This window comes from Leptonychotes weddellii, chromosome 4, assembly GCF_054177405.1.
Source record: "Leptonychotes weddellii isolate Sample4059 chromosome 4, ASM5417740v2, whole genome shotgun sequence".
Lineage (NCBI taxonomy): Eukaryota > Metazoa > Chordata > Mammalia > Carnivora > Phocidae > Leptonychotes > Leptonychotes weddellii.
In genome coordinates this window covers 1,797,366-1,810,207 of record NC_138372.1, presented here as the reverse complement: position 1 = coordinate 1,810,207, position 12,842 = coordinate 1,797,366, and the positions used below count along the sequence as shown (strand labels likewise).

Genomic DNA, 12,842 nt, shown 5'->3' with positions numbered 1-12,842 from the left:
GCCTTTTGGAAAGGAAGGAGAACTATTTCTCTCTCTCCATCTCTTTGGTACATGACCTGATGCCTTTACAAGACCTGAAAGTGTCTACAAGTCATTGCAGAGAAGATGGAAGGCCCTCCCCGGCCCTTCCCCCACGGCCTTCTCTGCCTCCTCTGAGGTTGGTAGGTATCCACCTCGTGCATGTTTTTATTCACTTCCTGCACACTTATGCTGTCATAATCAGCCTGCAGTCCTGCTCCTGGCATTTTTAAACTCTGTGCGGAGGGTTTCAGCTGGAAGTCTGTGCTTGTAAGCTCTGTACTAGGTGGTTCCAGGCGGGGCTTGGGCAGCTAAGGGGTGAAGGGTGGGCTCACCCCAATGCCTGTGGCCAAGCGAGGCTGGGAGCCCCCGAGCTGGCCCTCTGCTAAGCTAGGGCCCCCCCCTGCTCCGGCCCGGGTGCTGTGGGGGAAGGGCTCCTCAAGGGCATGCGGGACTGGGTAGGGACAAGCCCTTGCCAGCCTGAGCAGTCTAGGGACTTGGAACTTGGTGGACCCATGCCTCCAGGTGGGGGTGAGTGGGACACATTGTTTTCAGAGAGTCAAGTTAATTGAGGTACAGCGTCCCTGTAATAAGACCTCCCTTCAAAGTATAGGGTTAGCTGAGTCTTCCACCAACATGTAGCTGTGTAACCACAATCATGATGGAGCACTTCCATCACCCGAGAGCTCCCCCTGCCTCTCTCCCCACCCCAGCCCCTTCCCTGCCTCCCTGCCGCTTGCTTCTCCCAGAACCCTGTGGTGGTGGGCAGGGCTTGGCCGCATTTTGTTGTGTGTGCGTCTGTGGTGGTTTTCTTTACTGATGAGTTGTGTTCTTTCCTATATATGTGCTCGTGCGCATCTGTCTGGCTCAGTCTGTTTCAGAGACTGAACATACAGACAAGGCCAGACCAGACCTAAAAACAGGACTCTGACCCCTGACCCACAATCTGCGAGAATCAACCCAGAAGGTCAAACCATAATCCAGAATGGCCGGGACTTGATCCATCACTGGCAGCTTCTCTAAGTTTTCTCCCCACCTCCACATCCAGAGCAGTCAGAGGAAGCCGAGTGCGCCCCACCAATCACGTGGGATGCTTCTCCTTACTGCCTCAGGCTCACCTGGAACCGTCCCTTTTTCCACCACGAAGCTCCTCCGCTCCCCTGCCTACATTTGAGTCTCGGCTAAATCAGGTGGTGGTGGCGGACTCCCTGCTGCCTGGAGCTCTGAGTAAGCAGATTTTGCCTGCTCTTGGGGCTGGGGGGTGGGGTTCCTTTGTGTCCACGGTTTGTGCTTTCACTCACCAGTGGCTGGACATTCGGGTTCTTTCCAGTTTGGGACTATTATGGATAAAGCCACTGTGAATGTGGGCATACAGATCTTCGTGTGGAGGCTGGTCTTCCGCTCACTGGGTTCTAGAAGCTGGCTGCCTCTCTCTACCGTCTCGAGGGCTTCCTGGAACCTCCTGGTTGGGAGCTCCAGAATCCGAGGGCCACAAGCCAGATCCCAGGACAGAAGGGGCAGCTCCCTCCCTAGGGGCTTTGGGGGGTCTCGGCCCCCTCGGTGGGGTCTCAGCTGGTGCCCGGGCTCCCCCTTCTTGTAATCTTGGAAATCTGTCCTCTTCTGCCCTGGACCCTGGAGCAAACTCCGTTCCCTTTCTTGAATCAGGAATAAGCTGTGCAGAAGACGTTCCCACTTTCCTTCACAGAGGTGGCCATCCTGGCGCGGGACTGGTAGTCCCCTCACGCCCCTGAACCTTATCTGGCTCCTCTGGCCCCACCAACGCCCCCTTGTGTCTGGCCACTTGACCCCGAATTAGGACACATCTCAATTTTTGGAAGACATTTGCTGCCACGACAAATAAGGTTAACGATTCTCAAAATAGCGTCTCTGCAAATAACCAACAGGCCCACTTGGCCCAAAATGAATCTGAGGAGGAATTCAAAAGCATCTCTTTTCCCAGAAAACAGATTCCTCATTGACATATTTTTCTCTAGTTGATCTCCACCCCCCCAGCCCCCCCACCCCGTTCCAAAATGGAGCCTTTTCCTCTGTCCTTTATGCAAAGAGCCGGGCTGCAGACAGACAGTCCACTTGTCAACAGGGTTCTGTTTGTCTCTGTTCTCCCCTTGCTCTGGGGTACCCCCGACAAAAGGGCTATTATCAGATAGCGCCCTGGTTGCAGAGACTCCCCTTTCCCCTCGGGGGCTGCCAGGCTGAGGGAGGGTGGGAGGGAGTGCAGTTTCAGCTGACTGGAGCCCCGGGGTGGTAGCTCCAGGAAGGGCTGTTGGGGGGGGGCTGGGGGGTGGGGTGCTGGACACCATCCCTCCTTCACTCTGAATGACTTGGAAGCACAGCCATTCATCAGATTCATGATTCACATAATCTGTCCTCTGAGAACAGAAATGTACTTCCCAGAGAGGAGCCTCTCATGTTGCCTCAGTGCCAGGAGCTCTAGGGTGAACCCCACATCTGACCATCGGGGCTTATGACCTCACCGACACTTTTGTCAGTTGCGTCTGGGAGAAAAACAACTTTAACATATTTAAACACTTCCCCCAACCAACGCCTCACTGGGGAAACTGTTTCTTGCCTTTGGTGGCTGCCAGAACTGCTGTTGCAGGGACCCCAGGCCTCCCCCTCCCTATTACTCCCATCAGAGGATGTTCAGGCCCCTCAGAGGCCCTGGAGTTCCCAGAATCTGTGTGGGAACTTGCCTGGAGTGAGGAGCAAACCATCCATCCATCCATCCATCCGTCCATCCATCTATAATCTATCCATCCTTCCATCCCTCCATCCATTCATCTATCCATCCATCCACAATCCATCCATCCATCCACAGTCCATCCATCCATCCACAGTCCATCCATCCTTCCCTCCCTCTATCCACTCATCTATCCATCCATCCACTCATTTAGCCATCCATCCACAATCCATCCATCCATCTGTCCATCCATAATCCATCTGTCTTTCCACTCATCTATCCATCCAGCCAAAATCCATCCATCCATCCTTCCATCCATCCATCTGCTCATCCATTCATCCATCCACTATCCATCCATCCATCCAACCATCCACCCATCTATCCTTGCATCCATCTTTCCTTCCATCCATCCGTCCATCCGCTCATCCACCCATCCATCCATCCATAATCCATCCACCATCCATCCATCCACCCATCCACTTGTGTAACCCACCTTCTACTGAGAAGGTGTTTAAGTCCAGGCTTTGGGGACAGAGAGGTAAGTCATGGCACTTTCCATCCTTACATTGTAAATCCAGTGCAAGTGATGATTTCTGACCAGGGAACAGAGGCTCAGGGGTCCCTGCATGTTGACAGAGAGAGAGACAGTGAGAAAGGCAACACAAGTAGGGGGAGTGGGAGAGGGAGAAGCAGGCTTCCTGGTGAGCAGAAGCCCGAAGCGGGGCTTGATCCCAGAACCCTGGGATTATGACCTGAGCCAAAGGCAGACGCCCAAAGACTAAGCCACCTAGGCGCCCCTGGAGAGGTTGTCTTTGGAGAGACTCTGAACCAGGCACTTCTACAGCTGCAGGGAGAGAGGCATAGCTACCCAATTTCTCTGTTTGACACCATAATCTCATCTTCTTCCTGACTCACACACCTGGGGAGGGCCATGTGCCATCTCGGCGAGGGTGGAGGTTGTTCTGTCAGAGAGACACCTCTTTGAGTGTGCAAGGCTGCCCACTTCACCTCCATGCTCTGGTGGAAGGAGAGGGGCCACCGGGAAGACTTCATGGTGTAAGTCCCCAGAATTTAGGGGCCGTCCCCCACACTTGAGTGGGTGAAGGTAGGTGGCATGCGTTTGCTCAGTCTCTGTCTATCTGGCCATCGCCTGGTGGGCAGGCTCAGGTCCTGGCTGGGGACAGTGTGAGGACACCAGGCTCAGCCAGTGTGGAGGGTGGTCAGCGAGGAGGGCTGGCCGCTGGGGAGGTCCACCCTTAGGAAGGGGCGTGTTTAGGATTGGCCTTGCAGGGTGGGCTCCTCTACTACAAAGAGGTCCCAGGCAAGAGTTCATGGTGGCCGGCTCTGGGCGCAGGTGCACCTGGAGGCAGACGCACCTGGATGTGGACATTCCTGAAAAAGGGCACCCCTAGAGGGTACACACCTGGAGGCCAATATGCCTTGGGGTAAACACACTTAGGGGTGAGCAAGCCTGGGGATCACCACTCACTGCAGAGCCATCCAGGGTAGTTGGTGCTTTCCCTGAGCTTATTTTTTTTTTCTGGAAAATGTGAATAGCAAGGGTACCTGTCCTGGTGTGGTGTTGAGGTGATGGCTATGCACGTCTCACAGCCTGTCCCTGGGGACTTTCGACCCCGGCCGATGAGCCTCGCCCCTGGCCATGCTCTGACCCCAGGTCCTTCCCCCATCCCGAGGGCCTCCGTTCTCCCTCAGTGAAGCTCCGGGGGCGAGACTTAGAAAAGCACACAGATTTATTGCATATCAATCTCATGTATAAATTCATTGTCGCATTGGAAAGATTACATTTGGTGTACAGTCCTATCCTACAGCATTAACCTCAAATCAGCTGCTCCTAGGCTTCATCTTAAAGACGCTTCTCTACACAAGTACATCTGTCTTTATCACAAGCATCAAAATGCAGTCTGCAGAATCAGGCGATGATTTCCTACACTGGGTGCCTTGCACTTCATCCTCTCCTTCAGTGATGCCCACGTTGCTCACAAGTCACGCTTGTTGCGCGAGCAGTTCAGAGCTCCTCGTCTGGAGGACGTAGACCCTAATCACATATTCAACAAGTGCATCTACCGAATTTTCCTTTTCATAAAAATTTCACAAACAGACACGATAATGACCGCTAACCACGAGTCATGCACAGTTTACTTATAACAGAAGCAATTTACAATCAGGGGGACATGGGACATACACCGGCCTCCTTCTCAATGGTTTTTTTTTTTTTAAACATTATATGAAAACCTGACATTTACATTTGATTTCTTTTTCAACACTATACAGTTCTAAAAGGAAAAAAAAAAAAACAAAAACAAACCCAAACAACCAAAGCAAACTGAACCAAGTCTGTACTGAAACAATGGCAAGAGGGAGATGTGGATACACAGGTTCGGGATTCTTGCCAGCAGGTGCAAACACGTACGCGTTACGTGATGCTCTCCAACATCAGCTCAGCTTCCCTTGTTGCGGGAACGTCGACGATATAAAACACACCGATAGAAACCTCCGGAATTACTTTGCTCACAAGTGAATTGCACATTTGGAAAACTCAAGCTGCCTTTTGTTTTTATTTTATTTTTTTCCCAAAACGGTAATCCGAATCGGTGACGGAAAGGAAGAACATAACAAACTGGAATGCAAGGAGGAAAGGAACGCTCCTGGAATCACGCAGGAATGTCTTGTCACAGTATCGCTTGCTGCTGCGGAGACAGGTTCATGGCTTCTGATACCCGGCTGACCTCCACCGACCAGGAGCGGCCACAGCCTTGCGACCCCAGCCGGGAGGGGCGCAAGGTGCCCGACTCTCCTGGGTGGCGCTGCCCCCTCGCCTCTCCCCCAGGACAGCACAGTGAATACAGCTCAGTAGATTTCAGTCACTTGGGCAGGGGGCTGGGGGGCAGGGGGACAGGGCAGGGGGCGGGGGGCCACAATCCAGTGCTTTGAGGCTTCAAGGCTACCAACGGGTGGTATGTATTTGGGCAAGGGCTTTGCGAACGCTCACTGAAGAAGCAGCTAGGACAGAGAAGGCCGAGGGTCCTGTGAGTTTCCAGGGCCAGGCTTGGGCCACGGAGGTGCTGGCCTTGAACAGGAAGGCCACGTGGGCTCAGCCTGTCCCACTGATCCAAACCCAGAGTCCCAGGCCGGCTGCAGGAACATGCACCCCTGGGTTCAAAACAGGGGATCTCTGGGTCCCACTCACGAAAGGTCTGGCTGGCCAAAGGATCGGCAGCTCCATGCGTCCTACCCAGTTGTCCCAGGAATGAGAGCAGCAGTGGGGGGATGGTGTCAGTCTGCTGGGGGCCGGGGGTCTGAGGGGCGGTGGAGGGGGGAGCGGGGAGCCTTCCTTTTCAATTTCCATTTGGGAAGATCAACGGTCCAAAGGAGGAATGCCGTTGATGCTGGACGGAAGGGCCCTGGCCCAGTGGGGCCCCAGGTTGACAGGTTGACCCTGGCCACCACCCAGGGACACAGTGGTCAGCCAGGCGATTGCCCTGTTGCAGCCGAGCTCTGAGGTGGGGTCTCAGAATTCTAGCCGCCAAGACCCCTGGCCCCCACGGTCCAGGCTGGGCCCGAGTGGCCATGCTGGTGCTGCAGCCCGGGGACAGAGAAGAGTAGGGAGGGCAGCTTGCTGTACGCGGGGGTGGGGAGAGGCACCAGGGTGGGGACTGAGTGCTCCCTTTGTCAGGGGTCCAAGGACAGACCCCCCCAAACCTGCCAAGTGCTTGGGCCCAAGGGGCTGAACGTTCAGGAGAAATGGGGCTAGCTCTAATCATTTTCAGGGGGACAAAAGTAAGGGCTGAAGATGAGCAGGTGGGGCTCTGGGAAGGAGGGAGAGAGAAGATGCGGCCACGGCTGGCAGGAAATGACGGATGGCCACAGCCCACGGAGCAGTCCAGAGGCGGCGGCCACGGTCCCTTATCTGTTCTGGGACCACGGAGAACAGATGCTCAAGTCTCCACCCTGGTGCTCAGGCCAAATTTCCTATTTTAGGCAGAGAGAGTCATATCGCAAAAAAAAGCACACACCTTATTCTTTAGCAGAAGAAATATAATTTGGGTTTACAGAAATGGGCATTCGTATGTGAGGTTGACTCTGCAAAGGGGTCCCACCTGGGTGGAGGGGAAATCCCACACCGCACCTGCGAGCCTGGCAGGGTGGATGCGCGCGAGGAGGTGAGGGGCTGTGTTTGCAAAGCCTCGCCCACGGGCCTTCGCCCGCTCTTCCTCGAGCAGGGTGCCCTGCCAGCCTGTGGGTGTGCGGCAGCGGCCCGGGTGCGGTCTCGCTGCCTCCCGTGGGCCAGGAGCGGGGAGAACCCTTCCCCCGGGGCCCGCAGCAGTGTGGCGCCCTCGGGGCCTCCCCACGCAGCTCTCCCAGCGCGGAAGCACACGATTGTCGCCGGCCTGGAGCGGCGGGGACACGGGGACTCGGCTGCTCTGACCGGCCTGCTGCCCCTGGGCCAGTGCCCAGGGCTCGTGCACCGGAGCCCCGTCCCCAGGCGCCCCGCCTACCCCTGCCGCTTGCATCTACATTCTTTCTCAAGGGCAACTTGGACGATCTTTTTCTCTTCCTGTTGGGACGCTATTCTTTTTTCCTTCCAAACAATAAAAGAAATAAATAGAACACTTGTCTTAAATGCAAATGTAACTGAAACTCTAATTTAACAAAAACACGTGATTGTCTGGAAACGGGCAGCAGGATCCGTCGGGGGGCGCGGGGGTATTTGGCACATTAAAAACCTCCCCACTCCCTGGTTATCGATCACACAACACACAACCTTATACACGGTTTTGGTCCTTCACTAGATACTTATATTAACATTATTCCTTCACAATAAGAATGTCTAATGCCAAAATACTGTTAAGGAAGAAATAAAATAAGAAAAGAAATGAATTAGAAAAAATTACAAGTTATATACAGATTAAGGTAAATTCCATCAGGGAAAAAAAATTATGATTTGAAATTGGCCCCTATGGGAATAATTTAAAGCCCATCCGAGTGGAGAGGCAGATCCATCCTGAGGAGGTGCCGTCCGGCCGGGCCGTGCGGTCTTGGCTTCCCGGGAGGCAGGTCCTACCCGGAGGCCCTTCCGTTCTGGAGCTGGTCTGGCCTGCCAAGAAGCCGCACAAAGAGGTGGCGGTCATGTCCCAGAGCCGGGGTCTCACGCAGGCAGAGCCCGGTGGCCTGGGGCAGGTCAGCCGCAGAGCGCGCCCCGCAGAGCCCACGGAGGGGGGGGATGCCCGCTTCCTTCCCCTTGTCCGTCTGACGGGGGTGGGTGGGGGGTGGCTGGAGAAGTAGCCGGTGGGCCCTGCCTTCCACAGAGCGGCCATGGGGGGCCGGCACGGGTGTGGCTGATGCGTGGACCTTGTCGGGAGGAGCGTCGGGTGCCTGGCCCACTGCTCTCACACCTCCCCCATACAATTGGGGGGTCTTGGTGGGCGCCACAGGCATGAATCCCATGCCGCACACGTGGGACGCGTGCGACAGGCCTCTCTCGCAGCCTTGGGCCAGCCCAGGATACCATGTCTGAGAGTTCCACCGTACAGTTTGAAACTGCTCGCAGGCGGGGGCCCCAGGCCCCTCATTTCTGCTCGGGGGCACCCAGGATCACGTTGGCTTTACAAATATGGTCAGGGATAGAAAACTCCGTTATCTACAGTATAAAGAACACACCCAGACACAGTACCAGTTTCCAGGCAGGTTTGGGTTTGCAAAGAAGCGGAGATTTGAAAGCAATGCAAAATTACTTTTAAAAAACAATTTGCAAGTCGTCTTTCGATTTTTTAAAAAATACTGTCTATTTTTAAAACCACATGCTTAAATAGACTCTGTCGTCAATAAGATTACCAAAAGGGTTACTCTCGTAATTCTTATTATAAAAAATCGTCTGGGTGATCTCCCTTTGTAGAGCACACCCGTGTCTGTCCGGTCCTTTCTGAGACACCCCACGGATGCCCCAGTGGCCCGCTGCCTTCATTCAGTCTGGGATTAAAATCCCACCCTCATCCACTGGGTTGGTTCTACGAGGCGTGGCCGGCCGTGCACTGTACCCTTCCGGAACGCTGTTCTTAAGACCAATTCTTGGACGGTGGGCCTCCTGGACGGCTCAGGGACTCCTGGGCTCTGAGTTTTCATTGGAAAAGTTAGAGCTGAACCATGGTGTGTGTGGGGGGACGGATGCTGAGGAGTGGTCAACGCAGGTGACGGGGCAGTGGGGGGGTCTCCCTGGCCCAGGGCACGCCGCTCCCCGAGGCTCCCTTCTCCATATTCCGCAGCCGGGATTTCTGTTGGGACGATGGGGCCCTGAGGTCGCCTTGCTTGGACTCTGACCCCGGCCCCTCCTGGGCCCGTCAGAGGTGGTTGATGGGGTTAAAGGCTCCGGACTCCGGCGTGGCTCCCGTGATGTTCAACCAAGCGTCCAGAGGGCTCTGGGAGGAGGTGTGGAGAGGAGCTTCCTCGGAAAGGGACAGCATCATTGCATACGCCTGGCCGGGGAGAGGACAAGGACACACACACACACACACACACACACACACACACAGGACAGACAGGTGAGCCGTGTGAGCTGGGGTTCTGCAGATCCCAGGCTGGCCCTTCCTGGCCCCCCGCTGCCCTCTGGCTGGGCTCAGCCTTGCCCAGATCCGGACAGAGAGGGGGAAGGCCAGACTCTCCCCTGGGGCCCGGAAGAGGTAGATGCGGGGGGTGGGGTGGGGCTGGAGGTGTGTGTGAACGTCAGCTGGGCTCCCATGCAGAGGGACAAGGTGCCAGGGTCCTGGCCTGCACAGGGGCTCCCGCAGCTCTTTGGGGGTGCTTCCCCCCTGCAGTCACCTCTCTGCCCCACCCCACTCTTGCGAGGGCCCCGGGAATTGGCTGGTAGTCCACAAGAGGCCGTCCCTGTCTGGTGGGCCTTGGGGGCTGCCCGTCTGGACAGCTGTGGGGACAATACAGAGCTACTTGGGGAAGCGGATGCACAGCTTGTCTGAGCCGAGCCCGGAGCATGGCTAGTCCACAGGATGCTCCTTCTGCCACGAGCCACAGGGCACGAGGCAATGGGACCTGGGCGGCCACTCAGAGCAGAGCGGGGTGGGGGAAGGCCAACCCTCCTCCCACGGGTTCACACTCTGGACAGGATTAGTAAAAGACAAAGACAGACACGCAGACGGTTTTTGCTGAGACTCGGGGTGGGCTGACGGAAACCTCGCCCCTCCAGATGGATGGAAGCAGGAAGCAGGGCCCTGTGGCCGCCTGTCCTAAGGAATGGTGTCGAGGTGCACCCGGGTGCCCTTGCTGACCCTGTCACAGCTCCAGCTTGGAATTACTGACTGCATGACGGACAGCTTCCTTCAAGAGAAGCCTGGGCTGCCAGCCACGCTTGCTCGGATCAGAGGGAGGGAGGCCTACATAGCTTCCAGGCTGGACACCAGCTCCTGGACAAGAGCACAGTGACCCACGTGCCTGTGAGCGCCCGGCTCACATTCACCTGCCTCGATCTCTCCCTGCCCCACCCCTGCTTGTGGGGAAGTAGCTGTCGCTTGGGCATCTCTCTAGCCGAGGCAACGGGCCCGGGGACCCGTGGTCCTGCTGTGCCCCACGCATAGGACGGCCACCAGCAAAGGAGGCGCGGCCGCCACCCGCCATCCAGCCTGGGGGTGCCGGGAGGGGGGGCTCTGCTGGGTACCTACCTGGTTCTTAGCCTGCCTGTACAGTGTCTGCTTTAAAGTCTCAGAATCTAAGGTGGAATTAAGCACATCTTTAACTTCAAACGCTTCCTCAGCTGCTCTGCGGAGATCCAGCCCCTTCCCAAAAGTCGGCATCGGCTCCAAAGCTAACAGGCCGCCTGGTTGCTCCTCAATACACCTGCACCAATGACCGGGGAGAGGGGCCTGGCGTTAGCTGGTCTGGCCTCTGACCGCCTCTCTGACGCCCCACGGCGGGCTCCGTGCCCGCATGCATGCCCCGGCGTCTCCACGAGCCACATGCACAAGGAGACAGACACACAGACACATGGACACCTGGACAGAAGCCACACAGATGCAGGAGAGGGACGGACAGAGGGGCACGGAAGGCGGTGAGTACGTGCACACACATTGCAAGCAGCAGGCGGGGTGCCCGGGTCTCTGGGAAGGGAGGACAGATCCGGAGGCAGCTCTGGAGGGGCCGGGACTCCCGCTCCCAGGACCCCGGGGACAGGGGGGATTGGCCGTCCCTGGAGCAGGCCTCCTGGATCCACAGGACTCCCCCAGGAAGGTCTGGAACGCTGGAGCACGGCCGGTGCCAGACGCAGGCCGGGGGCAGTCGGGCCGCACGGGAAGGGGCCCCAGCCAGCACCACGTCCAAAGCTCGCTGAGCCCCTGCTCAGCACAGCCGGCTCGGGCCAGGCGTCACTGCCCGGGCCACTCACCAGAGACGGTGGGGCGGCAGGACCAGGTCCTTCGCAGCTCGGGAGCGTGCCTCTCCCTTCCGGGGAAGTGTGTGTGTGTCGGGGGGAGGTGGGCTGGGCCCCGACCCCCTTGCTCAGGCAGGCCTTGCCTGGGCCTGCGTGTGGAAGGCCCCTCTCCCACGGGGAGACGCCTGCTGGGAATGAGGGTGAGCCCAGCTGGGGGGACGGCGGGGTCCTGGGTGGTTTGAGGGTGAGGTCACCCTCATGATGCTCAGGGCCCTCCCCGGCCCGGGCCCTAGCTTGTGAGGCTGCCCACGCGCGGCCCATGGAGGGCCGGTCCCCACCTTCGGGTGTGTTCGAAGCCCACGGCCAGGGAGGTGGGCGGCTCCTCGTCCTCCTCATCCTCATAGGCCCCCTGGGGCTCAGGCGTGGGGGACACGGTGTCGTCCTGGGACTTCCCCGCCAGACTGTCATCCTCCTCCTCCTCCAGTTCCTCCTCCTCTTCCTCCTCCGCATCCTCCGGCTTCCCGCTGGCTAGGCCCGCACACTGCGAGCTGCCGTCCCGGTCCCGGACCTCCGGCCTGGAGTGACAGGGGAGGGAGTTGTCCTCAGACCCCAAAAGGCCTGCGACTGTCCTCACCCCTTGTGAAGAGAGCCTGCTTTCGTGGTCATGGGGACCCTCCGAGCCGAGGTTCTGGGTGCCTCGTCCAAGCCCTCGGCCTGGGCCGCCGCCCCTGTGGAGTAGGTTGAGGAGAGAAGGGTGCCTCAGCAGCAGGGCTCCCGAGGGGACACCGGCCGCCAGGGATTCAGGGTGTGTGTGTCAGGGAAGGAAGCCACAGCCAGTCTGGTGGGGAAGGGGGTCTTAGGTGCTGGAGCTGGGGTTGGGCACTGCACAAGGGGTGCCCTTGGGGAGGTTTGCTGATCGACCCTTGCTCAGTCCTCCTGGCCAGCCATGAGGACATAGGGACACTGGCTACCCAGAGTGATGGGTCCCCTTTGCAGATGGAAGGTCTGGGATCCTGGGGTTCTGCAGAACGAGGGCTGGGCTGTTGTCAGCCAGGGAAACCTGCCCAGATGAGTTTGTTTCAGAGACTGGTGGCTTCTCTCCTGCAGGCCAGACCCCACCTCATTTCCCTCAGTGTCACTCCAGCTGGATGAGACTTTTCCAATCTGGATCCTCGTTTTTAAAAGGAAAGAATCCAAGCCGAGCAAGGGCGAGCCTTCTTGCTTCTTTCAGAACATGCCACTAGCCCGAGGGCCACCCGGCAGGTGTCCAGCATGCAGGTGGAGGGGGGCAGGGAGGGTGGGCACATGCCTCCCGAGCCCACATCTGGGCCCCCACTCCTCCTGGACCTTGCATGGCCCACAGAGATCCGTCCGCAGCTGTCAGGGGAGGCAGGAGTCCTGCTCTCGGCGTCGGGGCCGAGGGGGGGCCCTTTCTGAGTGACACTGGCCTCCAGACACAGGGGCTTGTGCAGACGGGCCGGGCCACGGAGGCCCCTGGTGGCTGGGCTCTCGGCCATCCTCATCTCTCCTCCTTGCTTTCCCCAGAGAAAAGTACAAGATGCTGACGCCTGACCTGCCTTCCCAGACGGGCAGAACCTTGCCGGATGCTTCCCTTCCCGGGGGTCTCAGCTGTGCGGTCACTAGAACACGTCCGCCCACCAACGACAAGTGACACAGGCCGGGACTGGGTCCTGCCCCTCCCTGTGGTCCCCCCTCCGCCAGGGGGGCCTC

The 12,842-nt window shown here is 57.8% G+C and overlaps 1 protein-coding gene across 1 annotated transcript in view; it reads right to left on the bottom strand.

Moving 5' to 3' along the window:
- Window positions 1–4,452: 4,452 nt before the first annotated feature.
- PRDM16 (PR/SET domain 16) overlaps window positions 4,453–12,842 on the bottom strand; it is a 287,340-nt gene continuing 278,950 nt past the window's right edge. Inside the window, exons 13-15 of the mRNA XM_081816813.1 lie at window positions 11,450–11,920; window positions 10,408–10,582; window positions 4,453–9,210 (exon numbers count right to left, since the gene is read on the bottom strand). Coding sequence (XP_081672939.1) covers window positions 9,076–9,210; window positions 10,408–10,582; window positions 11,450–11,920 — 781 coding nt within the window. The 3' untranslated portion in view covers window positions 4,453–9,075. The remainder of the gene's footprint in view (window positions 9,211–10,407; window positions 10,583–11,449; window positions 11,921–12,842) is intronic.